Raw genomic sequence first — 25,723 nt, 5'->3', positions numbered from 1 at the left:
GTTTCTCATGGGCTGGGCTGTGGTGTTTCTCATGGGCTGGGCTGTGGTGTTTCTCATTGGCTGGGTGGTTGCTGGGTTATTGGGCTCTTCCTGTTTGCTGTAATTAACTGCTTGAGATGGGGCAGAGAGCTCCCCCTACAGGCCTTGCTGACTCTAGTTTAATTAAAGTTATTTTTATTAATTTCCACACCAAAATTAGTCGTATATTCTCGAATCTTATGTAAATGGGACCACATGGTGTGTGCTCGTGGGTCCCTGTGGCGTTTTCACTCCGTGTGACTGTTCTGAGTCGGTGTCAGAAGTTCGCCCTGGTGGAGTGGTGGTTGCTTGCCCACCGCTGGGTCCTAGGCTGTGGGATTGCTTCCAGTTTGGGACTCTTGCACACAGACCGCTGTGCACACCCACATACAAGTCTTCACGTGGACGTTCATTTCCTTTCCTCCTGGGTGAATACTGACGAGTGGAATTGGGTTGTGTGGGACGTCACATGCTGTCCCTTCCCTAGGTGGGAATTGGTGGCCCGAGATGGCTTCATCTGCATCTCCATGGTGACATGATGACAGGGGCTTATTTCACGTCCCTGTGTTTTCTTGCCTGAAGTCTCTCTTCGAATCTTTTTGCCATTCTTTATCAGGTTGTATGTTTTCTTCTTGTGGGGTTTTGAGAGTTTTTTATATATTGTAGATACAAATCCTTTATCAGATGTGTAATTTGCAAATAATTCTGTGGGTGGTCCTTTTATTCTCTTAACAGTGTCTTTCAAAGGACAGAGTGCTCAATTTTGAAATTGAGAAATGAAATCCAATTTCTCATTGTTTTATGGATTCTGATTTTAGTGTCATATCTAAGAAGTTTTTTCCTAATTCAAAATCACAAACATTTTCTCCTATTTTTTTCTAAATGCTTCCACCTTTAGGTATGTGTTGAAGCCTGCTGCCCATTCTGAGTTAGTGTTTGCATGGAGTGCGAGGTGAGGCCGAGGTTGTTCTGGGCACATGGGCGTCGGGCACCTCTGGGACCAGGCAGATCTTTTGGTGGTTCTTTCATTCTCAGTTGTTTAAATAAGTGCAGTAAATGCCATTTGCAGCCGAGCAGAAGTGTTTCTCTCCACAAAAGCAGCGGGCTCTCTCTGGCTTTCTGCCTGGTTAACAGGTGTTGTGGGAAATTGTGTCCCTAGGCTCCGTTGAGGACACTGCATCCAGCTTATTTGGTGAGGAGGATGCGGAGGACGAGGAGCTGGAGGCCGCTGCCAGCCACCTGAACAAGGACTTTTACCGGGAGCTCCTCGGCAGCGGCAACCCTGGCAGCTCAGAGGCGGGAGGAAGCCCCGAGGCGGGTAGCCGGCCTCCTGCCCTGGAGTCCCTGCTGGGCCCATTGCCCACGGCGGCCAGCCTGGGCATCTCAGACTCCATCCGAGAGTGCATCTCTTCCCAGAGCCGTGACCCCAGTGAGTGCCACACGCCTGGGAGGAGTGCAGTGGGGGTTGGGGGGCTGAGGCCGAGATGGAGGTTCCCAGGTCTGGGTCGTTCCTCCCAACCTGTGCGAGGCGGAAGTGCTGCCCTCAAGGTGCCGCCTTCTAGGACGGGCTTGGGGGGCACTGCCTGCCCCGCCCTGCAGGGCTGTGTGAGCAGTCGGTGACCCGGCGTGTGCTGACATCCTAGATGCCAGCAGGGCTCGTCCCCATCTCTGGACCGCCCGCGCCGGCTAACCTAGTGGGAAGCGTTGGCTGAGGGTACAGTCTCTGCTGCTTAGATGGTCGGCACTTGCTGAGCTCCAGCAGCGGCAGTGACAGGCACCTGAGCAGGAAACAGCTGCTGCCCCCTGGCTGCGGAAGACCTGGGATGCTGGCAGTTTCGGGAAGAAGGCGGATTTGGTTCCATCACGTTTCACTCCCAGGAGCAGGTCCTGGTTCTCTGCCAGGATGGGCTTCCTGGGTGTCCCCACTGCAGAGCACAGGCCCCACCTCCTCTCCATGCACCGAGGGTGTGGCCTCTGTCTGTGAGGAGCCTCTGTGAGGGGGATGCCGCTCAGAGATGCCATTCGGCTGCTCAGATGTTGGTCACATGCCCTGTCAGGCATAGCAGTGGGCAGCTGTGTGCCTGCCCTGGGGTGGTGGTCTGGAGAGGAGAGGGACAGTGACATGGACACAGCCTATCAGCTAAGCACAGGCAGGTTAGACCATGAAGGGCTGCCATGTGGGCTCACGCATGTCCTGCAGAGCATGGGCAGAGGGCACATGCAAAGGCCTCAAGACAGCCGGGCGCTATGACGCTGGAGCAGGAGGAGGACATTCTGGCTGGAGCTGAGTGAGCGAGTGAAGTGAGGCAGAGCACAGAGGGGCGCAAGGGGTGTGTCTGAGCACCAGGGGAGCGCTGGCATGGCAGGAGAGCTTCACAGATGGCCTGCTGTGTGTGACGGGAATCCCAGGACTTGGCAGAGGACCTTCGGGTGATGAGTGCCAGTGGAGAGGAGGAGCTGCGCCCATTTCTGGTCTGTGCAGGTTGTGCTTTTGACTCAGCTGGGGCAGGAAGGCAGTGGCCGACAGGTTTTGGGGTTGTCCTGCGTATTATCACCGAAGGCTCCAGGGCCTCTCTCCTGGGCTTGTTGAGCAGAGAACTGGATGACCTGCCCTCTCCTGATCTGGAAAAGCTCCTTCAGGACAGGAGAGACTGGGACTGGGGGATTTTCTCTGCTGCTCCAGATTAGCATCCTGCTTCCTCCACGTATTGGGGGGATGTAAGCCCCATTCCCTGTGGGCATGCAGAGCACAGTGCCAGCCCCCACTGGTGGTGAGGGGAGTGGGTTTCTGGAAGCCTTGTGACAACCCCTGAGTCCTGAGGCCCCAGGTGATGTTTGTACTTGTTAACCAGAAGTCCACTCTATATGACGCTGATGCTGTCCTTCCCTCTAGAAGATGCTTCTGGGGATGGCGAACTGGACCTCAGCGGCATTGATGACCTGGAGATCGACAGGGTAAGTGACTGCCTGCTCTGTGCGCCCCTCTCAGGGCTGGCCAGGGTCTGTGGTCTCCTTGCCCAGGCCCCTGTCAGAGGGCCCCAAGCCTGCACTGGGCCATTGCAGCCTCGGGGGATGGACAGCCTGTGCTGGCCAACGCCAGTTGCGCTTGGATCAGTCTGATTGAGCGTCTCGTCATGGGGACGCCCACTGACCCCAAGTGTGCCACACACTCCAGATCCCAGGTTGTGGGCCTGCAGGCTCAGCACTGTGTCCAGCGGCGCTTGTGCCCCTTAGGCAAGAAGTCTATCCCCTGATTTCATCGTCACACGGCACCTGAGACCACACGCTTGTTCCTAAGTCTGCTTCTTGCACCCTCAGCTCAGTCCCTTCTCGGGACCCGTGTCCCTGCACTCTGGCGGGCCCGGCTCCTGTGCCCGTGAGGCTTGTGAGCTGCTGTGGGGCTAGGGGACATGGCAGGGCCCGTTAACAGACCCCGAGGCTGGCGTTGGAAAAGTCGGAGGATGACAGGTGTCCCGCATGTGCTCTCGATGACGAGCCATTAGCCCAGTCTCCACATGTGTCCCCCTGGGTCAGAGGCCTGCTCCCTGACCAGTTTACATGAAGGGGAAGGATTGTGCCCTCTGAGTGTGACGCTGTGCTCTGCCCCAGTATATCCTGAATGAGGCAGAAGCCCGTGTGAAGGCCGAGCTATGGATGCGCGAGAACGCTGAGTACCTGCGCGAGCAGAGGGGTAAGCACTGCCCGCCTGCTTGCCTGCCCATCGTCTGCCTGCTCGCCTGCTCGCCCGCCCTCCCACCCGCCTGCTCACCTGCCCGTCCGCCCACCTAGCCTGGGGCCCTCGGTGATCTTGACATTCGTGGGCCTTTCAGAAAAAGAAGCAAGAATAGCAAAGGAGAAGGAGCTCGGCATCTACAAGGAGCACAAGGTAGGGTGCGCTCAGTGCGCATGGAGACCTGCCTTTCCCCACCCCAAGTGGCCATGCAGGCGGTGGGGTGCACTCTGGTCCCCGAGCTGCGTCGCTGGCTGCCCAGTCCTGTGCTGTTGTGCCTCCGTGGACGGACGCCCCATCCAGCTCGTGGAGGGCACCTAGGCGGGCCGGGTCGGGACTCAAGGCTTGTGCCGAGTGCCTTGGGCTTGAGTCGTAAGCAGGAAAAGAGGCCTGCCCAGCCTCACCGGGCCCCGGCCCACCCCCGTGACCAGGAAAGCCTGCTTGTCATGTCTTCCTCGTCCTGCGGGTGCTCACAGTGACGTGGCTCAGCAGCTCTTGCGTGGTTGGGCTGTGATGTCTGACCGTGGGGCCACAGTGGGGAGTAGTTGAGCCCCTGACTGAGCAGAAACAGAGAAGGAGCAGGGGCCAGGTCATCTCGATGATCTGAAAGTTCTGCTCGAGGGCCTCCCTGGGCCTGGGAGGGGAGGAGGCTGGCAGGAGGCCTGAGCTCAGGGCTGGGCTTTAGACCCCCAGCAGTATGATCCGTGTTACTGCCCCACGATGGGGGCCGTGTGGGAAGGTTGGCAGGCAGGAGAGGAGGTGGCAGGCCCAGGGTGGGCTCCTCTAGGTGGTTTGCAGCTCCGGCGCCCAGGATGAGGTCCAGGGAACGTCGCACCCTGCTGGGTGGTGGATCCTGGGCACAGGGAGCACGCTGCTCTGCCCTGTTCTCGTGGCCCAGGGCCCAGCACAGCCGGGGGCCCACGTGGTGGGCTTGTGGGCAGTTTGTAGCTGTCACTGTCTGGCGGCCCTCTGGCACTAGGCTGGCCCCATGCCCTAGGGACCTGCTCCCTGCTGATGGCAGGGCTGCCTGGGAGCCCTGCTCACTGGGCAGGGCAAGGCTGGGGCCGGCCCAGGCTAGCTTCCCTCATCAGTGGCCCCCGGGAAGGGCTGGGCCAGGACCCCGTACACCTTGGCTCCCTGGGGGTGGGGGTCCCCATAGACCCTGATGGCTGAGCCCCCTTCCCTGCCCCCTTCACAGGGGCTTTCCCTGGAGTCTGCTGGCCCCGCTCCCGCATCCTGCCTGGCCCCTAGCAGGTTTGCAGGTGCCGAGACCCACAGGAGGCTAACTCCTGTGTTTCCATCAAGCCCAAGAAGTCTTGCAAACGGCGGGAACCAATCCAGGCCAGCACGGCCGGGGAGGCCATCGAGAAGATGCTGGAGCAGAAGAAAATCTCCAGCAAGATCAACTACAGTGTGCTACGGGACCTCAACAGCAAGGGCGGGGGCCTGCAGAGGGAGGACGTGCGGCCGGAGGACAGGGCCAGTGCCAGGAAACTGTCACGGAGGAAAACGCCGGCCAGCAGGAGCGGGGCTGACCCCGTGGCCAGCGTGGGGAAAAGGTACCGTGCCTGGTGGGCTGGGCAGGAGCCCAGAGCAGGCGGAGGAGGCTGCCGGGTGTCTGCCCCCCACATGCTGGGAACCAGTGTTGGTATCCAGCGTGGCCCCCGCTGCCCGTGGCTCACCTTCACGTGCAGGGCTGGGAGCTGAGGAGTGGGCTCCAGCCCTTGGAGGCCCTGCAGCGTCAGGGTCTGTTCTGTCTCAAGGAGCAGGTGGGCCAGGCCTGTGCTCCAGCCAGGGCCTGCTCTCCTGGGAGGGTCCCCAGTGCCCCCTCCCTGGCTGCACTGCTCTCTCTCCTGAGGCCGAGGGGCAGGGAAGTGAGAGCAAGCCACCAGTGGCAGCACGGGGGGCAAGTGAGGTGTGCACCCCTGGCGGGGCTGGCCAGGGCCTCCTGTGCCATGGCCTGCTGTCAGGCAGCTGCCAGCTCACACCCTGGGCCCTGACAGTGTCTGCCACCCCTGCAGCTAGTCACTGTGGCCCCGGCCATGGGGAGAGGCTGGCGCTCAGCCTCACAGGATGCTGCGGGAATGTGCGGGTCACCTGGAGGGGAGGGATGGTGCGTTGCTGTGATGCTGCACTCCTACCCAGCCCGCCCTTATTTTCTGTTTTGCTGCCATTTTTAGTCGTGACTTATCTGAGAAGTGTGTCCAGATGTTCCTCTGACGGGCTCAGAAGCGGGCACTGCGAGTGGTCTGCCCTACCCTCCTGGGGCAGGGCCATGCGCCCTGAACCTGTTTGCTCCTCACTCTGGGGTCACTCGATGGGTACCGTGTGGACTCCCAGACCATGGGAGGCAGCCAGGGGACCCTGAGACCTTGGGTGCTCTGCACGCCTCGCAGGGTCTCCTTCCTCTCAGGACCATGCTTGGGTGAGGCGGCACATCGCCCATCTCCCAGGCCTGTCAGCAGTGTCCCCACAGGGGCAGGCAGAGGGGCAGGTGCAGCCAGCAGTGCCAGTGTCCCCTGCTCTGCTTATTGTATATACCAGAGCCCTAGGCTCTTGGGCCCCACGTGCCCTCCCCACCCAGCTCAGCCTGCGGTTGTTGGAGGGAAGGTGGTGTCGGCGAGCCCACATCTCTGGGGTCCAGTTGTCCCCCTGGGCTGTGCTGTGTTTGCTGTCCAGGCTGTGGGAGGTTTGGCAGCTGGATCCAGAGGTGGGTTTGCATGAGTGGTGGTGGGGCAGTGGCCCACTGGGCGGCGACAGGTCCACCAGGCCGCTGGCTGGCTGGGGACCCACTGGCGGACTGGGCTGTGCGCCAAGGGGAGGAGTGTGTTCTCCAAGTGCTCACAGACATACTGTGAGGCCCTTCCCTTCTTCTCTCCTACCCTTTTCCCTACTCCTTGCCCCCACCAGAGAGTGTACACCCACATCTGGGCAGGGCCCCATTCTTCCTGACCGATGGGGACGTTCTGGGCTGAGGGCACCGTGCTCTGCTTTCTTCCAGGTTGAGGCCAATGGTGTCAACACAGCCAGCTAAGAAGGTGGCTGTGGGAGAGGTACGTGGTGACACAGCCGGGCTGGGGACCTCAGGAAGCAGCAGACTCCAGATACGATGTCTATAAGCGAGCTGAGAAGATGGGTCCTGATGGAGGGAGCGTTAGCCGCCCCTGCTGCCTTGGCACTGGCCTGGCACGGGCAGAGAGAATCCTGAGGCCCAGGGGTGGCAGAGGAAGTACCCAGGGGTGCATCTGTTACACAGGGAGCCTCAGAGCCTGAGGCTACCAGACAGCACAGGCCAACATTGAGCTGTGCCCCCTTCAACCCAGGCCCCAGGCCATTGGAGAGCCTCTGTGGGGAGTGAGGCCCAGGTCCAGGTTCTGGCCAGGTTGGTGCTAGCGATCCTACTGTGGATAGCAGCCTTGGCTTGCTTCCGGGCCCTCCCAGGTGGGGGTTCAGGGCTTTTCCCTCCTTATTGCGGGGCGCTGGTCTGGCCCAGGAAGCAGGAAGGAGAAGCAGTGAGGGAGGGTACCCAAGGGGTCTTGGGGGTGAACACAGATCGGGGTCACTGGGGGTGGGCCTGAGCGTGACTTTCCAGATGGCTGTGCCGCCAGGCTCATCCTCGGGCAGGAAGCCCGTCTGCCCTCAGCAAGGCCTGTGGTGGGCTTGCATAGCTTTCTGGAGGGTCTTGAGTCTGCAGGGGGCGAGGGGAGAGGCAAGGATGAGGGGCTGATTGGGAGGCCAAGGGGCTCGGAATGTCCTCACTGACTGCTCTTGAAGGGCGGGAAGTGTGCCTGCTGGGGGGTCGCAGCCCACGCCACGGCCTCTGGGAGGCCAGCTGACGCTGAACAGCTTGAGTGCTGGGCTACCACGGTGGGCATGATCCTCTGTGGTTGCCACAGCGGGCATGTTCCTCTGTGGTCGTCAGGGGCCATGCCCCACGCCCCAGCCTGGCGAGCTGTCCCAGAGCCTGTCCCCCTCGTTCGCCCACAGGCCTTGCTCCCGAGCTCCCCTCTTGCGGGAGCTGAGCCTGCCAGGCCTGCGGTGGTCGTGGTAGAGAGCGGACCTGTGTCCTACCACCCCGAGGAGGAGCCTGAGGAGGAGGACCCTGACGAGGAGGACGGGGAGCCGTGCGTCAGCGCCCTGCAGATGATGGGCGGCAACGGTGAGGGGCTCTGCATGGCTGGCAAGGCTGACACAGGCGCTGGGCAGGGCGGAGGGGGCTCCCCGAGAAAAGCACGAGCCGTCAGCCCCTGACGATCCTGAACTTGGGCTGTTGGCTTCAAGGTGATCTCTCTTTCACCCGGGGAGGAAATGTGGGCGAGGACGCTTTATAAATTGGCCGTATCCGTTTTGAAGTCCTCCGGCATGCTGGGAGGAGGCGGCCAGCCCTGCCTGCAGTGAGGGCTTGGCGGGAAGGCTGCCTGCCAGTAGAAGTGGGGGCCCCCCTGTGCACTGCTCATATGGACTCTCAGCGAGGCACCAGGCCCCCCGCAACATGCATGCCAGGCCACTGGCCCCAGGGACCTGCAGGGATAAAGAAACCAGAATGGAGTCCTCGTTGACGGTGGTGGGCCTGTGCCGCCGAGGCCTGGGGGGCTGTCCTTGCAGCCTCAAGGGGGCAGCCTATGGGGGTGCCTGGGCCCTTGACTGCACCGCTCTCCTCAGGCGTCTGTGACTGTCCTTTGTGCTTTGCAGATTATGGCTGTGATGGTGATGATGACGATGGCTACTGAGCTGTGACCTCGCAGCCAGGTGACGTCCTGGTGGGACACCCTGCCGGTGCCTCAGGAGGGATCCAGCAGCACCTCTAGGCTGGGCCCGTGGGCGCGAGTGCTGAGACTCTTGGTGACCAGACGGGCATTGCTCTCTGGTCCACAGCCCTCATCCGTGGCCATACGTGGCCTCCGTGGCACTTGCTGTTGGGACCACGTTTTGAGCAGTGTCAGGAGTGTTTCTGCCCAGCGAAGGGGCTGGACCGACAGTCTGCGTGTCAGGTCAGATGCAGGTCTCACAGTGCCAGAACTCTCACAGGCAGGCTCTGTGGTGTTTCCATGTAAGGAAACAGGCCTAGTGCTTGTCCCAGGCGAGTGGAGGACCAGGCAGCCCAGGGCCCCTCTCTGCCCCTTGTGGAGCCAGTGCCCTGCACCCTGCCCTTGAGAAGCACTTTGCGTCCAGCCCCTCCCTCTGCTGGTCCAGCCAGACCTCCAGCCTCCCTTCTGCCCCCTGGGCGCTGGAGTCCACAGGCTGCCTGGCCCCAGTCTGGCCCACCAGTGACTTGAGTTGGTTCAGCATCACTCAGCAGTCTCACGACCAGCTGGCTCTTCTGTGCCCGTGCGCACAGCTGTGCTGGGCGATGCCGGCAGCTGAGCCCGGTGGAGAGCTGCGGATGCTTCCTGTCTGAGCCGCCCTGCTCTGGATGGTTCCTGCCGCCCTGAGCCATTCTGGGGGCCAGGCCTCATCCTTGCAAGGCCCAGGGCCCATTTTCAGGGTCTTACCTTCGGCACTGCTGCTCTGGGCATGGCCGGGGGCAGGACAGGCACTTCTGCCCCTCGAGGCTCCCACCTTGGCTCCACCCCGCCCCCAGGAGAGGATGACCCCAGTGGCAGAGCCATACCACCCTGCCTTCCTGGCGCCAGAGCCCCTCGCAGAGCAAAGCGGTCTGCAGGCGGGATATTCTGAGGTCCCGTGGCTGTGCCCATCTGCCTGCACCCTGGGGCTCTTGGAAGTGTGGAGTGGAGGGGTGGATTGGATGAAACAAAGATCTGTTACTTGAGCAGAAACTCGCTGAGGCTGTGGTCTGTGTTTCTGCGTCTGGCTCCATGGCTCCCCAGGAGGAGTGAGGCCCAGCAGGGTGCTGCTCTCGGGGTGGTGAATGGTGGGCAGGCTGGACTCCAGCCTCCTGCCAGCCTCCAAGCTCCGTGCACCTGGTCCTGTTGTCGGATCATGATGGGGAACCCAGCTCAGCATGTTCTCACAGCCGTCTGTTCTCACTTCACCAGCACTAGCCCTGTTTGTAGGAAGTACGCATCCCCGTTGTCCAGGCACGGGCTGTCCTGGTGCTGGGCCCCTCCTGGGGTCCCAGGGCAGGTGAGGGTCTGGCTGTGGCAGCTCTTAAAGAAGCCCCAAGGCTCTTGGGGCTGGGGGTGCTTGCTGTGCCACGCAGGGAGCAGACAGTGGGCCAGAGCAGGGTGACGGGGAGGGGGCAGGTGGAGGGGAGGCCAGAGGAGTCTTCTTCCCCAGTGAGAGCTGCCTGGGGAGTGCTTCCACTCAGCTGGGAGAGAAGGGGTTCCTGGGCACCCCCGAGGAAATGGGGGGAGTCGACAGGTGTGGGGAGTGTGTTGTTCTGCAGGAGCAGCAGCTCCTCTCCTGGCTGAGCTTCCCAGAGGGGATGTTGCTTTGGCCCAGGAGGAGGAGGGCCACGTGACACACAGAGTTGCCGGCGGGGGTGGGGAGGGGCACAGGGAGGGCTTCTTCCGGGATGTTTGCAGCAGACAGATAGACGGACGTTCGGACGGACGGAGAAGCTACTGGGGGGATGGAGAGCAGAAGGTGGAGAAGATTTGAGCGGAGGGCCAGTGCCCTGGGAAGAGAGCCAAGGTGGCCAGGAGCAAACTGAGGCTGCCTCCCCAGCTGTGCCTCATCCACCCTTGCAGAGGGAAGCTGGAGAGGGGCAGCTGGGGCCCAGGGACTTGAGGCTGGAAGGGGAGGTCTGGGGGCAGCAGTGACCAGGTATCTGGCTGAAGCAGGAGTCGTCAAGCCCCGAGATGGCTGGGGGACAGGGAGGGGGCCCTGGTAGGGAGGGACAGTCCCCTGCGAGGGTGAGGCCAGGAGCACTCAGCATCAGGGTCCTGGAGTAGTGGGAGCCTGTGCCACATAGGGGACACACAGGTGGTGCCAGCAGCCACATACTTGGGTGGTGACCCTGGGGGTGAGGCCCCAGGTGAGCAGCCAGTGGCCAGGGTGCCTCTGGGCTCTGGCCAGCACCCCTTGTACAGGCCACCACTGCCATGCATGTGGGCCCAAAGGGGACATGTGGGCCTGTGTGCACCTCCCTCCCAGCCCTGCATGCCACCCTCCCAGCCCCAAGGGAGGATGACCTGTTCCCTCAGGTCCCGAGTCTTGGGGGAGGGAGGGAAGGAAAGAGGAGGTGGAAGCCTCGGCCCCAGCACTCGCCACGCTGTCTGGACATCGATCCAACCTAAAGCAAGCTCCCTCCAGCTGCTGGCCCAGGAGCCGCCTCTCTCCTGGGCTGAGGCCTTAGGGAGCAGTCTTGGCAGGGAGGGCTCAGGCTGCAGCTCCCGGGCACCCTGCAAATCGCGGCCCTTGCAGCACAGCCTCCTGCCCCGTCCCTGGCCTCTGTGGGTCCCTGGCCACTGTGGGCGGCAGGACTGGGCCCCACAAGGGCTTGGAGAGGCCTGGGCACCTGAGCTGGGGAGTGACCAGGGCCCCAGCGGCCCCCATGCCTCTTGGTGAGCAGAGCTGGGCCCTGGTACCCTGTGCTCACGTCTGAGAGTCAGTCACTGAGTTGCTCTGATGGCAAGTGGGCAGTCCCTGGAGCGGCAGCAGCAGTCAGGCCCCGGTGTGAGGGTCAGCCCCATGGAGGTATGTCTGTCAGTGGATCAATTTGTGGCCTCTGTCTGGGGTGCCTCTCCCTCTGCCATCCAGGCTCCCTCCCCCCTGTGCCTGAGGGCCCCTCTGCTGTGGGCTGTGCCCGGTGGACCTGCTCCCCACCCTGGGCTCTCCCACCCTGGGCTCGGAGGGCTTCCCTGGGAGCTGGAGACACATCTTCACCTCCTACTGAATAATTGCCAGTCACTGGTGTTGACCCTCAAGCTCCTGCACACCTCCTGACGGGGGCACTGATTCCCTCCTAGTCTCTCAAGTGAGGCCAAAGGCACAAGAGCTTGAGTGATCACCCATGGTCACCCAGCTGGGAGGTGGCCTCCCTGGCACCTATCCTGACGACCACTCTGTTCCTGAGGAGGTGGGCCCAGGCATCCAGGGTCTGGCTGTACCCACTCTCAGATGTCTGCAGGTCCTCCCCAGGGCCTGGTCAGGGGACCGCAGGCTCACTCCTGAGGAGAGCACGCAGCCGTCCACCACCTCGCCGTGATGCCGGAGAGCCGCTGGGAGGAGGCGTCCTGTTCCCCAGATGGGAGCCCAGCTCCCCAGGGTCCCCGAGGCTGGCCCATCCCTGTCAGTGCTGGGGCTCCCTCATGGGACCCGGGGTGGGGTCGTGTGCCGTGCTGTGGCTGTGCAGGTATTTGCACACAAGTGTGTGTGTACCCGTGATCACACGTGTGCCCCAGGCAGTCCCAAGAGCGTGTGCCTTCCCCTGATCCTCCAGTGCTGGACCCCAAGACCAGCCAGGCCATCAGCCCCCACACACACGCCGCACTGGGCCAGTAGGGCCAGAAGGGCCAGCGTCCTGTCACTGGGCTCTCCTGGCTGTTTCCTGCCCTCCCCACATCCACCTCACCTCCACCAGCCTGTCCCCTCCCCAGAGGCCTGGAGCAGAGGGGAGCACCTGAGCCAGGGCCAGCGTGGAGCCTCACACACACGCCCATCCACACACGCATGCTCACACGTGTGTGTGTCCTGACCTGCTCCCAAATGTGCACGTCCTGAGGGGCTGCAGCCTCCAGAACACCCTTCAGGGTGCTGGGCCTTGGGCAGGCAGGGGGGTTCTGCCCAAGCCAGGTCCACACCCAAAGATGCCCGTGGGCCTGTGGTGCTCTGGATGGTGCTGCTCCTTGCGGGCACCATGACAGGCTTGCCCTTGTGCCCACTCCCACAGAGGATGGGAAGGGGAATGGCTGAGGCCGGGGTCTGGGGTCTGTGTCCCCAGCACCTGCTAGTCACCCAGCCCACGCCATGCTGTGTGACCTTGCACCAGTTCCCTCCCTCTCTAAGGCAGAGTCGAGCCTGGACTACAGGTAGCCTTCCTGGCAGTGCTTATTGCCCCAGGCTCCTCCAAGAATGGTGGGGCAGGGCTGAGACTGCCTCCATCCACACAGGGCCCTCACAGATGGGCCACGTGCTGAGCCAGCCTTAGCTCCGGCCTGCCCCGCTGGAGCCTCTGCAGCCCAGTCCCAGGCGCCCTGAGCAGGCGGTGGGGACCCAGCAGTGGGCAGCAAGGGTCGGGCAGAAGGGAGGTGGAACAGTGGAGCGCCCCCTGCGTCCACCTCCCAAGAGCTGTCCCCACTGGATGTCATCTGCACAGTCACTGAACAAGGTCAGCCTCAGCTGTGCCCTCCCCTCGCCCTGCTGCCACTGGTCACTAGTGGCTTCAAGGTCACGTCATCCTGCTTGGTTTTGGGTCTTGCCTGCCCTGGGCCTGGGCCCACGCACCTGCCTCTCACCCGGCTGCCCCCCACCAGGTGTCCTCCTGCAGCCGCCCAGGGTTTTCTGGGTTGGTCAGGCCTCTGAGCAGGTGGCAGGGCTGATGGCCACCCACTGGTACCAAGACCCCTAGGGACAGACTGAGGGCCTCCTTGGAGGAGAAGCAGGCGCGGGGCAGCCTGAAAACAAAGGCCCGCCGACAGTGCATCTGACCGCTGGCTGCCTCAGGAGCCCAACCTGAGCCCCACTGTGCCCCGCTAGGGGTCAGCACCCCCACTGCAAAGACGCAGACACGCTGCTGCCTGCCTGCTCAGTGCCGTCACAAGTCCCAGAGCAGCCCACCCTCCACCTTGCCTTCCCAGGACGGGGCCTGGCAACAGAAGCACCTCTGTCCACCTCCTGCCCCTCCTGCATCCTTCTGTCCACTGCTTGCCCTCCACCCCCAGGCCCTTCACCCTCCTCTTCTACCCCCATTCTCCACCTGCCTCCTACCCTTCCATCTACCCCCCAACCCCACCACCCCACCCCCCGTCTCTACATCCACCTCTGCAGGCTGAACACGGACCCAGCAGCTTACACCCTCCAGGCCTCCAGCTGCTCCGTGGTGCTGTCCAGTGGAGCAAGGCCTGGGTCAGGCTGGGCCCGTGGGCCCAAATCAGACACAGGGCTGCTGCATGGATACGGGCTGATAGGCCTGGGGCCAAATGTGGGGGCTCTTTGTCACTGGCCTGGGCCTAAGCCTGCTTCTGGGTCAGGCCCCCACTGCCCGAGCTCTGACCATCTCCTCCACACGTGGCCACAGTGCCCAGCGGACCACCAGAGCTCTCGGAGCTTGGAGCCCGGCAGACCCCAGCTGCCTGCACCCATATTGAGCCCCCAGTGTGTCCCCCACTGCAGGACTGGGCCTGGTTACTGCCACCCCTGGGCAGCAGGGGGCACCCCAGGACCAGCTGGACTGGGGCAGGGCACTCAGCATCTGGGGCCGCCCTTCTGTCCCCTGTCCTGCAAGACCCCGCAGCCTCGAGTCCAGGCCCCTGCACCCCAGCCCAAAGGTACCTGCCCTGGGGCCCACCCCCACAGGGACCCAGCCACCCTCACATGCACCCTGGCCTCTTGGGGGATGCTGAGAGGGGCCGATTGGTTCCCGAGGGGAGGGTCTCCTGAGCCAGGGTCATCCAGCTGTGATGCCGTGACTGGGGCCCATGCCTGCACATGGCCGGTGGCTTCCCTGACTGGTCAGCACCTGTCTGTGCCGCTGTGCGCCTACGTGCCTGGAGGGTTGGCCAGTCCCTGGGGAGGCCTGGGCCCCAGCCAGGCTGGCAAGGGGTGGGGGCCGAGGGACGGGCTCCAAGGCTGCAGGTCTCAGGCACTGGCTGCCCGGGCCCTTCAAAGGGCCCGTGGGCGGTGGCAGAGTGGAGGCTCTTTATGGTTTTCCTGCCCGGAGAGGAACCTGGCTCAGGAAGCCATTGTCCCCACACAATGGGCCGGGCTGGGACTCGTGAGGGCAGTGGCCCCAGATTGGTGGGACCTGACCCTGACCCTGATCACAACCTTGATCCTGGTCTGACTGACACACTGCCACCCCAGCTGACCCTGACCAGGCCGGTGCATGGCTGCTCCTCTCTGAGGCCGGGGTACCAGGGAGGAGTCATGACGGCGAGGGGCACTCCTGGGACAGCCGTGCAGGTGTGGGGAGGGGTGCTCTGCTGCTCAGGCCGGCTGGCGGGCAGGGTCTGAGCAGAGGGGTCAGGAGGGGCAGGTCACCAGACATTATAGGGAGCAGCCTGCTGAGGCCACTGTGCCTGCCAGAGCCCGGAGGCCCTGACTGACTGAGGTCAGAGTGGCGGCCGCGCCCACTGGCTGGAGGCAGGGCCCTCTCTGCCAGATAACGTGGGACTGTCCTTTCCTTGGCGGCAAGGGGCCTTTGCACCGCCGGTCTGAGTAATCGCTTCCCCCCATTTGGAGGTCACGGTGAATAAGGACATTGTCTGCCAGGTGCCTGCCTTGGTGGGGCCTGGGAAAATGACCGCCCGGCACGTCGCAGGGGGATGGTCACTGTAGCCCCTGTCCCTGGCCTCAGCAGCAACGTGGAGCTGAGCCAGCAGCTAAGGGGACGCCCCTTGGGCGGGAGGGCATGGGTCAGCACAGGCCAGGCCACAGGACCCAAAGTGTCCCAGCAGGGCCTGACTGCCAGTGTCCGCAGGTCCCACAGAGGGAGGTGGGTGCCCTGGGCCCAGAGCTTGAGCCAGGATCAGCACCTGTGTGTGCACATGTGCACACATACACAGGTGCACACAAGCGTCTACTTGCACACGTGTAGAGACACGTGTGCACATCGGGTCGATCATGAGAAATGGAGATGTTACAGTTCACACCTCTGTCCATCCCCTGCATGGACTCCACCCCTCTTCCATCATCCCCCCTCCATCTCCCCCTCACCACCTCCGGCTTCCCCTCCCCACAAAGCCCCTTGCCAGAGCATTCCCTCCAACCACTCACAGCACTCTGGGAAGCATGAAGTTCCCACCCTTTGGCTCATGGGCTTAGTAACTCAGCAAGCATTGGCAAAGCCTCATAACAAAGTGGTTCCTTGGAGGTCAGAGGTCGGAGTGGGGACATGGCAAGGAGAGAACAGCCTCAATGCTGTCAAGACCCAGCGGGGGGTGGGGGAGGAGCAGAGGTGGGAGGGGACTAGCAGAGTCTGAGCAGGTGGGCCAGGTGACGGGGTGGGGAGCAACGGGTCGGGGCCTATTGGGTGTGTGGGGCAACGGGTGGAAGTCTGGAGTGTTGGAAGGGTGCCACGGGTGGAAATAGGGCTCACCAGCCTGTGGATGGCATTCGAGGCCGCTCGGTGTACCCCCGGGCACAACTGCTTTTCAGAGACAGAGCTCCCAGACCACTATCACTGACCCCGGCCTGGGAACGTAAATGCTGGGGAGGGGCGTGGGTCGCAAGGCCCAGGCCACATGGCCCAGAGGAGTGCACAGGCACACGTGGGCGCACACCCGTGCAGAGCACCAGGTCCGGCCCTGCGGGCTCTGCGAGCAGGCAGGGCTGCTCAGTCCTGGCCAGCAGGCGGCGCTGCAGGACGGCCAAGTGGCCTGAGTGGGACAAGGAGCCTCAGGCTGCGTGTGTGATGAGGACCTTCTTGCAGGTTTTGTGTGTGCGTGTGCACGCGTGTGCATATGTGTGTGGGTCAGTGCCTTGAAGAGCCCCTCTCCAGGGAGGGGGCCGCATTTCTCCTTTGGGAAGGAGCCCCCTCAGGCAGCTGGTTCCTTTGCCATTTACGTCTGCCCTAGGGGGTCCCCTGATGCAGGGAGGGGCGCCCTGCGCCATCAGACCCCAGTGAACCTCCGCTGCCCTCTCTGTCCCTCCCCAACTTCCAATCTCGTCTTTACCACAGAGGGTCCCTGGATGCACTGGGCCAAGGGTGCTCTGGGAGGGTGGGGAGGTGGTTTCTGTGGGTGGGCAGCAGACTCGGTTCCTGCTGAGGGCCCAGTGAAGCTCAGAGACAAGCTCCATGGAGTGGAGGCCCCAGGGTGGGAGGGGTGTAGGGGTTAGGTCAGGAAGGCCTCCTGGAGGAGGAGGGGTCCACACTGGGTCCTGAAGGAGGAGGAGCTGGTCAGGCCGCAATGGGGCACAGAAGAGGCAGGTGGGCTGCCGACCTGGGGCTGAGTGACAGAGGGCGTGCAAGGGCAGAGGGGGGATCCCAGGGGGTGGGGTGTCGTGCTGGTAGAGTGGGGGAGCACGCATGGGCCACAGAGGTGGGGGTGTGTGCTTGGCTCTGGTGAGCCCTGCAGCCCCAAGCTGCCACCCTCCTGGCCACAGGCACCTGGCCTTGGGGAGGTGGACAAATGGGTGGGGGCACCTCAGCTCTGCTGGCTGGGGATGGGGGGGGGTGGACCCAAAAAGATGAGGAAGATGCTGGTGGGTGGAGAATGGTGGGAGGGCAGGGCTGGAGTCCTGTGAATGGGGGCTTAGAGCTGCCAGCCAGGTGGCGAGGGCAAGAGGGCGCAGGCGGGTGGGTGTGGGCCAGGGTGTCCCCAGGCCGGCTCTCAGTGAGTCACCGCTGACCCGGCGTCCCGGCGCCGCAGGGGCCCAGGCCGCACTGGCCGCAGGAAGTGGCGCGGGCTGATAAAGGGCCAGAGTCAGAAGCCGCCAGGCCTCCCACTTCCTGCGGCCGAGCAGCAGGGCTCAGCACTGGGCGGGGCCGGGAGGGCGGCGTCTGCTGTTACAGTCCCGGTGTCCATGGCCCAGACTGCATTGCCCACATGACGCAAATGTGGTCCGTGACCACCTGGCTGTGCCTGTGGAGGATGCAGTGGGGGACATCACGATGGGCGCAGACCGTCCCCAGCGGCCACTGGCAGGAAGGGTGCTGCGGTTCCCAGTCTTTGGATCAAGGGGCAGAGTGGAGAAGTGGTCAGAGCAAGGACACAGCCAGGGCCTGGACTGGGGTGAGGAGAAGGTGGCAGGAAGGCCAGTGTGGGTGTGTCCCCCCCTGGGGGCCGGGCTGCATCCCCCTGCCCAGGCCACAGAGGTGTCCTGGTTCCTGAGCTTACCCAGCAGATGGGGCGCTCACAGCACGTGGCGGGTACAGGAGGGCAATTGGCAGGTGGCCTGGCTGCTTGGAGGGCATGATCCCAGGCCACTGAGTGGCCGTCTGGGCAGCCTCACCAGGGCACTCCAAGTGACTGCAGCCCTTCTGCACTCCAGCACTTCCGCTGTGCCTGTGGCCACAACCTCCCAGCTCAGCAGGAGGGCCACCACTGTCAGCAAGACCCTGCTTACCACCTCCGCTGCTCAAGCTGGTCCTGCATCACCAGGGCCACACCCCAGCACCCTCCACCCAGTGCCACCATCCCTACAGCCACCCCACCCAACCCAGCCCCTCGGACACTGGCGAGGAGCCACCACGCACGTGCTCTCCTTGGCGGGCCGGCCTCAGGCAATCACCTCCTCTGTAGCACTGCCACCATCGCAGCAGAGGAGAGTGGATAGGACAGGCCTGAGAGGCAGCTGGTGTCAGGGCAACACCATCTCATCCTGGCAGAGGCCCTGCCTGGGACCTGGGCACACCCTCTGGCTGTCCCACTTGTGCTCCTGGACTCCCTGCCCTTCCCCTAACACCTGGCAGCAGCCTGTGTCTGGGCTGCGCCCTCCTGCTGGGTCTGTTCTCCATCCCCTCCTCCCCCGGCAAACTTAACACATGTCGCCTCCTCCAAGAAGTCTTCCTTGGCCCCCCACCCACTATGGCTGAGTCAGAGCCCTCTCCTGGGCTGCACAGTCTGCAAGTGTCCCTCTGTCCTGACTCTGCCCACCCTGTATCATCCCTGTCCTGGGGAGGCTCCCACCAGGCCAGGGGCTTGTGGAGGGCAGGGCCTGCCAGCCCCTGGAGGCAGTGCTAGGCAGTGGTGGCAGAGCTGTGGCTGGACAGCTGGGACAGGAGGGTGCCGTGGGCCTGAGCTCCCGACTCCTCCCCCTCCCCCTATGGCTTTCTAATCCAGGGGTGGCTTCTTCCAGAAGATGCTGGGAACCCCCTCCCCCCAACACACACACCCTGCCACTTGCCCTGATTGCAGCTCTGGCCTGTCTCACTCAGGAAGCCTCCCAGGTCAGGGTGGGGACGTGGGTGCACCTGGGCCCTCCAGAGCCACTGCGGAGCTGACTCCTGACCTCCTCTCCATGACGCAGGTCGGGGCAGGGACCCTGACTCCTCCCTTGGAGCTGGGCTCTCAGCGCCCGGCCTCCGCACACTGAGCTGCCCGTGTTCACCACAGTGCCCAGGGGCCGCAGGGGGAGGAGTCCCCAAGGCGGAGAGCCCCGGGGAATATGGCCCTGGGTGGCCTCCACCACCTCCCCTCCCGATGGCGCTGCCCCACGGCCCTGCCCGGAGCAGACGCTCTTCGGGCAGGCGTGAGGACCAGGCTACCCCCGCGACACAGCGGGCCGCCGGTGACCCTCGCAGGAAGCCAGGGGTGCAGGGACAGCCGGCCAGGCTGTCGTTCCACCGAACAAGGCGCGGGAGGCGCAGCCAGGCGCCGGCGTGTCCCAGCATCAGGACGTCCGATGCTTTTTTGGGGAAATGTCGAACATCACGCCCTCTCCAAAGCGTTGCTTCGTTTGCCCGAGCAGCGGCGGACCGCCCGGGGTCCGGCACCGCCAAGGCCGCGAGCGTGCCGGGACGGCCCGGGGGCGGGGCCACGCGGGGCGGGGCCGCCTCCCGGCTAGTGTCCGGATTGGTCCGCGAGAGGCCGGCGGGGGCGCGCCGGCTCTCCATTGGCCCCCAGCTTGCAGGGCGGGGCCGTCGCCAGCCCCGCGCTCCCGCCCTGGTCCCTAGCCGGCCGAGCCCGCGGGGCCGGGTCTTATCAGCACCAGCAGCTGGCGGGCTGTCCGTGTGCGAGCGCCCCGGCCCAATTCAATGGCCATTGTCCGCCGGCCCCTTTGTTCAGGAGGCGGCCACTTCCTGCGGGGCTGGGCTGGGGCGCGCGGGCAGGAAACGCTCCAAGCCGAGCGAGGCCCAGACGCCGAGGCCGCCCCAGCCTGGGGTCAGAGGCTGCGGCCACCTGCCCGGGGCGTCCTGGGCTTGGGGCCGGGGGCTCAGAGCTGAAGCGGGGTTCAGCTGGGCTCAGCTCAGCCGTCTTCTCTGGATCTGTCTGCCCGTGTGCACGGTGGGTGGATGAGCCAGAATGTCCCCTCCTGGGAGGCAGGAGTGGGGCTGGGCTCCTGAGACCAGGTGCTGTAGAGCTGAGGGAGGGGCAGAAGGAGGAGAAGGATCCCCAGGCAGACGGGAGCCCTGCCCAGGTCTGCTCTCTTCCCCGATCCCTGGCAGGGGGTGACAGGCTGGAAGAGGTTAAGAACAGCATCAGGCAGGACTCAAGTTCCAGGGGACGGAAACCCAACCGCCACTGCCCCCCAACAGGAGGAGGCAGGACAGTGGCAGGGTAGGGGAGTGAGGGAAATGCCCCAGGCATCCCCTGCTGTAGACAGGCCGTCTCCCTGCGCCCCTGATCAGGCCTCCAGTCCCTGGTCCCCTCTGCTCCAAGGCTGCCCACTCACCAGGCCCGACGGGCCAACCCTGTGCAGCACTCCAATTGGCCGGCCTCGGCCACATGCTCACAGCTGGGAGTGGGGTCTGTGGGAGTGGGTGGGAGACAGCCCCAGCACCACAGCTCACCAGTCCTCACCAAGCCAGGGAGGCATGGGTAGTCACAACCTCTGCTCGCTCTCCCACCTGCGTGGTGCAGATCTCTTGGCCAGCCTCCAGCCCACCCCTCTCCCCTGTCAATGCAAATAATACATAACGAATCTATAAATCAAAATTGGAGTGAGTTCATGAGCCAGATCTGAGGACTAACCCGGGGTCTTCCTTCCCCAAGGAAGGAAGGGCACCAAAGAAGTGGGGTGGACAGCGTGGTTATATACCGTGAAAGAGCTGGCATCATATATGATTGGAATGTCCTGTCCACAACAGTCATGAGATTGCCCCGCTGGCACAGCGATTGACACAGCAATTGATGGACACAGCAGGTAGCAGGTCTGCTGTCTTGAGCTGGATGGTCACAGGGTGGGCTCAGCAATCAATTCCCACCCTAGGGAGAGATGCTCATCCTTAAGGCAATGTCAGTGTGGGAGAAGTTGCATCTTTACCTTAAGGGCATCATTCTTGTCTTTGGGACACAGCGAAGGCTGAAAGCAGTTGTACAATGCATGCTCCACAGCCACATCAGGCCCTTTTGGAAAAACAAGGTCGGGCTGAATTAGGTTTACACCAAATGGCTTCCTCATATCCTCCAATATATCCTATTGCTTGCCATTAGTTTATCACCCCAGTGCCCTAGCATCTCTAGCAGTTCCTTCCTCTGAAGCCCCCATGTGGCCAGCCCTGTCAAACCCTCCCCTGACTCAATCCAGCTCAATCAAGAAAACCACCACGGGTATTTCCAGTGTCGGAATCTAATATGAGAAGTTGGTGACAAAAGGCTTTGGAGAGCTGGAGGAGCACCACGAGGTCAGTCGGGCAACCCAGAAAGCCAATTCTGCAGGAGGCCACCGCCCGAGGTCAGAGGAACCGAGGGCAGACCCCTGGTTGCTGTGTTGCCGCAGGGCTGGGCTGCTTGGGCAAGCCTCGCCCCCTCTGAGATCCTTAGCTATAACACAGATGTCAGCAGATGAAACGAGGTGTCTGATGGGGAGCACCCAGCACAGCACTGGAACTTAGTAGGCACTTTACAAAGAGCAGTGAGCGTTACGAAGGCTCTGGGCACCACCAGGGAGAGAGGGCAGCCATGCCACCCCTGTGCCTTGGTCTGAGGAGCTGGAGGTCACAAGGTCCAGGAGAGGTGGTGGGGGCCTGAACTTGAATCCATCTGAGAGGCTGATGCCAAGTGGGGATCTGACATGGAAGAAATTTGCGAGAAAACGCTGGTGAAGAATCAAGGCGGGGCAGGAGGAGCGGGGAGAGCCTCTGACCCCAGGTAGGATGCCTGCCCCTGGGAAAGCAGAGGGGAGGCAGGAGGACCGGGCTGGGGGGGGGGGGGGGCCTCTGCATCCCTGTCACACTCCATCGCTCTGCTGGAGGCTGGGAGCATCTGAGACTCAAGGCCTCAGTGCCAACACCATGTGGTCCAGAAGGCAGCAGCCAGGCCAGTCAACTGGGCTCCTGCAGCAGGATGTCCGAGTGGAGCCTCGTCATGTAGTCATGCGGGCCAGCCCTGCACCGGTGTCAGGGATGCCCAAGGAGAAGAGCTGTGTGTTCCTTAAGCAAGGCAGTGGGTCCCACTGTCTCTGTGCTGGGGGGACCCGGAGGGGAAGGGTGGGGATTTGGGGAGCTGGCGTGAGACCCCAGAGCTGCAGGAGAGGGTGTCTGGCCACAGCAGGGTTGGTGTGGGGGTGGGCAGGAGGGTGGTGAGCCTGGCCCAGGAGAGACGAAGAGGACAGTGGCCGTGGGAAGGGGCAGGGGGCTGGGGGTGGTAGCCAGGCGTCTTATGGGTCACATGAGCCCCTGGGCCTCAGGGTCTCCAGAAGGGTTGAGACCCAGAGGTCAGGAGACAGTGCCCTGGAGAACCCATCAGAGTGGGAAGGTCAAGGCGAGGGGATCTCCGGCAGCCCTGGGAAGGGATGAAGAGTCAAGGGTAGAGGTGGATGGAGAGAACCAGCATCTTTATTCTGTTTCCCCGAAGGGGACAACTCAGCGTAAGCCTGGGCTCCGCGTTTGTCCCGGCTGCCCTGAGCTTGCCACCCTTGTCTGCCCCCCATGGCTTCCTCTCCCAGGCCCCACGGTGGGGCTGCAGGGTCGAAGGTCGAATCTCCACCCAGGCCCGGCTCTCACAGCTCTTCTCCAGAAGGGAAAGCCCCCAGGGGGGTCCCTCAGGATCCTCCTGCTACCAGCAGGGACTGTCCCCCCTCCCTGAGCAGGTCAGACGTCCCCTGGGCCCTGCGTCTGACCACCTGGGCCATTCAGGACTGCCTGCTACCCAGGACCCGCAGGTGGGCACCAGCGCCTTCAGCCTTGGCCTCTGCGTGGTGGGCTCCTCGGCAGTCACCGCTCAGCCTCCCCATATCCAGGAGCCCCCAGGCCACCCCGCCCCTTGTCCAGAATGTGGAAGGGGGCTCAGGCATTGCAGTCTCTACCCCTCCCTCAAACCTAGGACCCATGGCCTGCCCTCACCAGGCCCCCCTTAGTGCTCAAGCCCATGGGCACCCCATCTCTGAGCTCTTGGGAACAGAGACCCTTTGTCCCCGAGAAGCTCTCCTCATGTCCCCCATGGTTGGCTCCTGCACAGCTGTTAACACTCTGCCGGGGGCCCCCTCCTCCAGGAAGCCCCCGTGTCGTCTCTGAGCCCTGGTGCTGCCTGTCCGGCTCCAGCCCCTCCGCACGTGGGCAAGCTGCTGGGGCTGGAGCTGAAGCACGGGAGGAGGGCAGGGCCGGAGGACAGCTGGTGGGCCCTCGCCCGGCCCTGGGGGCCAGGGGCTGCAGGGCTCTTGGGGCACCGAGCCCTGGCAGACTTGGCTAGAAGCTCCTCTTTGTGGGAGGTCTCGTGTGAATCACCCCTCAGGCGCAGGCACAAATGCAGGAAATCGCCATTCTATTAAACTCTATTTTCTCCCACAGAGGGGAAAGTCTGTCACACGAAGGTCATTGTTCCCCGGGCTGGTGTTTTCCGGGTGGGCTCGGTCTGTGATGGGGCTTGCGCGTTCCTGGGGCTCCTGGCTGAGCTGTTTCCCTTCGAGACCCAGGGGCGCCTAGAGGTTGGGAATGTGGGGCCTCCGTCCAGCCCCCAGCCCCAGGGCGACACCAGAGCCAGGGTCTGCACTGTGTGGCAGCTGAGTGAGGTCAGGCTGGGGTTCAGCATGCCGCCCACATGCTCTCCGCCTGCCTGTGGGCCTCCAGGTCCCATCCAGGCCCTGTTCTAACCTTCCTGCCCCCGCGGGAGGGCCACCCCAACCCTGTCCTGTGGCCCCTGCAACCTTCCAGCCCTGGCCAGGGGCTCCTGCCAGTGTGCCCAGTGCTGCCTCCCAGCCCCCAGCTCAGCTCGGCTCTGCTTATATGGGCTACTCTGTCCCGGGGGGACCCTGCCACTGTTGGGGACAGGGCTGGGCAGGTGGGAATCCAGCCTCTGCCAGGCCCCGGGGGCACTGAGGGGCAGGCAGCCTTCACATGACCCCACCCCTGCCCTGGGGCCTACCATCAAGTCCCAACAGGGGAACACGGGGTACCATGGGGGAGAGGGGCGGTGGCATCACCCGCCTTAGCTCCCCTGCCCAGGGGGCGACAGGTGCATGAGGGGCCGCCACGAGCACCCTGGGCAGCATTGGAAGGGCTGTGGACAGCAGGCGCCCCTCTGTCATCCTGGGGGCCCCACTGAGGAGCCGGGCCGCTGTGGGGGCAGGTGCAGGGCTGCCCCGCAGGAGCCACAGACCCCAGGGCCCACCCAGCACTGAGCCCCAGATTAGAGCCAGACAGGTGGGGGGTCGGGGTACATCGCAGGCTGGAGGGCAGGCCTGGGGGGTTGGGTCTCAGGGCCAGGCTGCGCATCGGGGCCCTGGTGGCCGGGGTGGGGCAAGGAAGAGGCCCCGCCCCTCCGCCTCCAGGTCTCCTAGCTCGGTGGCTCCACGGTGGGGCCTGGGCGCGCCGGCCAAGGAGGGATTGCCGCCCGCCCCCCGCACGCACACATGCACGCACACGCACATGCGCGCACACGCACGCACCTCCACTGTCTCCGTTCCCTGCTGAAACGCCAGTCAGGAACAAGACAGGCCGACAGACAGACAAGGCCAGGTGAGCTCTGTCCACACAGCCTCGAACACGGCAGGTGGCGAGAGGCGCCGCCCGGCCCCTGTCTGCGGGTCCACCCCGGGGGGCGAGGCGGGCGGAGAGAAGGCAGAGCAGCGTGGCCGCCACTCTGGGCGGGGCGGACCCGCGGACAGAGACAGGGCAGACCCACGGACAGAGACAGGGCCTTCGAAGATGAGCTCCGGCCGTGGGAGCCACAGGCTGCGAGGGAGCAGGCGGAGGCCGGGCCGACTCGGGCGGGGGCGGGGCGGGTGGCGATGGGTGGAGCGGGGGCAGCAGGCGCGCGTCTCCCTGAAGGAGAAGGGAAGGAGAAGTGGAGGAGCGGCATCTCCGGGCAGCAGCGTCTGAGCCCCCGGCCCCGCGATGGCACGGAGCGCCCCCCCACGTGCTGCGGCCGCGGACCCCGCCGCCCCCCTCCCGCTGGCGCCGCCTCCCCGCGGTCCTCGTGCGGGAAGCCCTAGGAATCGCTTCCTACTCCGTTTGTCTCTCAGAGGCAGTTGCCCGAACAGAACTGTGACGCCGTCGGCACGCGAACGCCAGGCAGGGGCCCGGCTCCTGGACGGTCCAGGAAAACGTCCCCACGCTGGCCCGACGGGACCCCCGCGAGGCCCGGCTCATGTGTCTCTGGATCCTCAGGTTCTCCTCCTTTGCAGGAACCTGGTGGTCTCACCTTGCCCCTGATCGCATGTCTGCTGAGGACAGGAGCGAGTGTGGGACGGTCAGCGAGGGGTCCGTGCAGGGTGACCGCCCCTCAGTGGTGTCTTCCGTTAGAAGGCGCGTGCTCTCTGGTTGTTTTTCTTGTGTGTATTTTTTTATTGTGGTAAAATACACCTAATATAAAATTGACCCTGTGACCGTTTTCAGAGTCACACCCAGTGGCATATTGGTGCACACTCCCTGTCCACCTGTCTCCTATTGCCCTCTCCTTCACTCCAAGCGCTCTGGCCACCCCAACTGGCCACCAAAGATGAGTGTCATTCTATGGCCAGGCCAGGCACGCTGCTGCCCCCGGCCCTTTGCACCTGCACTGCTCCTCCCAGATACCTATTCAGCTGGCTTCTATATTTAATCCAGGCCTCTGCTCAGACAGCATCTCCCCAGAAAGGCCTCTCCATTCGCTCCCCAGTGCATTCCCTGTCCCCACCGTGTTCCGTCTCCCGCCCAGTACTCAGCACCCTCTGAACATATCTGTGCATATTTGCTTGCTTGTCTGTTGTCCCCCCACTGCAATAGAAGTCCCAGGAAGGCTTGGGCTGCTCTGTCACTGTTGTACCCCCAGTGCCAAGAACTATGCCTGGCACATAGTGGCTGCTTGCTCAATATTTGTCAAATGGATCGAT

The 25,723-nt window shown here is 63.5% G+C and overlaps 1 protein-coding gene across 4 annotated transcripts in view; it reads left to right on the top strand.

Moving 5' to 3' along the window:
• The window catches only part of BRF1 (BRF1 RNA polymerase III transcription initiation factor subunit), a 61,119-nt gene extending 51,587 nt beyond the window's left edge, over positions 1–9,532 (top strand). For 2 of the 4 annotated variants that reach the window (XM_046647326.1, XM_046647323.1), the window contains 8 exons: positions 1,178–1,447; positions 2,912–2,973; positions 3,628–3,709; positions 3,849–3,904; positions 5,054–5,307; positions 6,750–6,801; positions 7,736–7,907; positions 8,441–9,532. In XM_046647326.1, the coding sequence (XP_046503282.1) occupies positions 1,178–1,447; positions 2,912–2,973; positions 3,628–3,709; positions 3,849–3,904; positions 5,054–5,307; positions 6,750–6,801; positions 7,736–7,907; positions 8,441–8,478 (986 nt within the window). In that variant the 3' untranslated portion in view covers positions 8,479–9,532. The remainder of the gene's footprint in view (positions 1–1,177; positions 1,448–2,911; positions 2,974–3,627; positions 3,710–3,848; positions 3,905–5,053; positions 5,308–6,749; positions 6,802–7,735; positions 7,908–8,440) is intronic. The other 2 variants (XM_046647324.1, XM_046647325.1) reach the window with 1 other exon arrangement.
• The last annotated feature ends 16,191 nt before the right edge of the window (positions 9,533–25,723 follow it).

The sequence above is a fragment of the Equus quagga genome, chromosome 20, assembly GCF_021613505.1.
Source record: "Equus quagga isolate Etosha38 chromosome 20, UCLA_HA_Equagga_1.0, whole genome shotgun sequence".
NCBI classification, from domain to species: Eukaryota; Metazoa; Chordata; class Mammalia; order Perissodactyla; family Equidae; genus Equus; species Equus quagga.
This window is presented reverse-complemented; position numbering and strand designations above follow the sequence as displayed.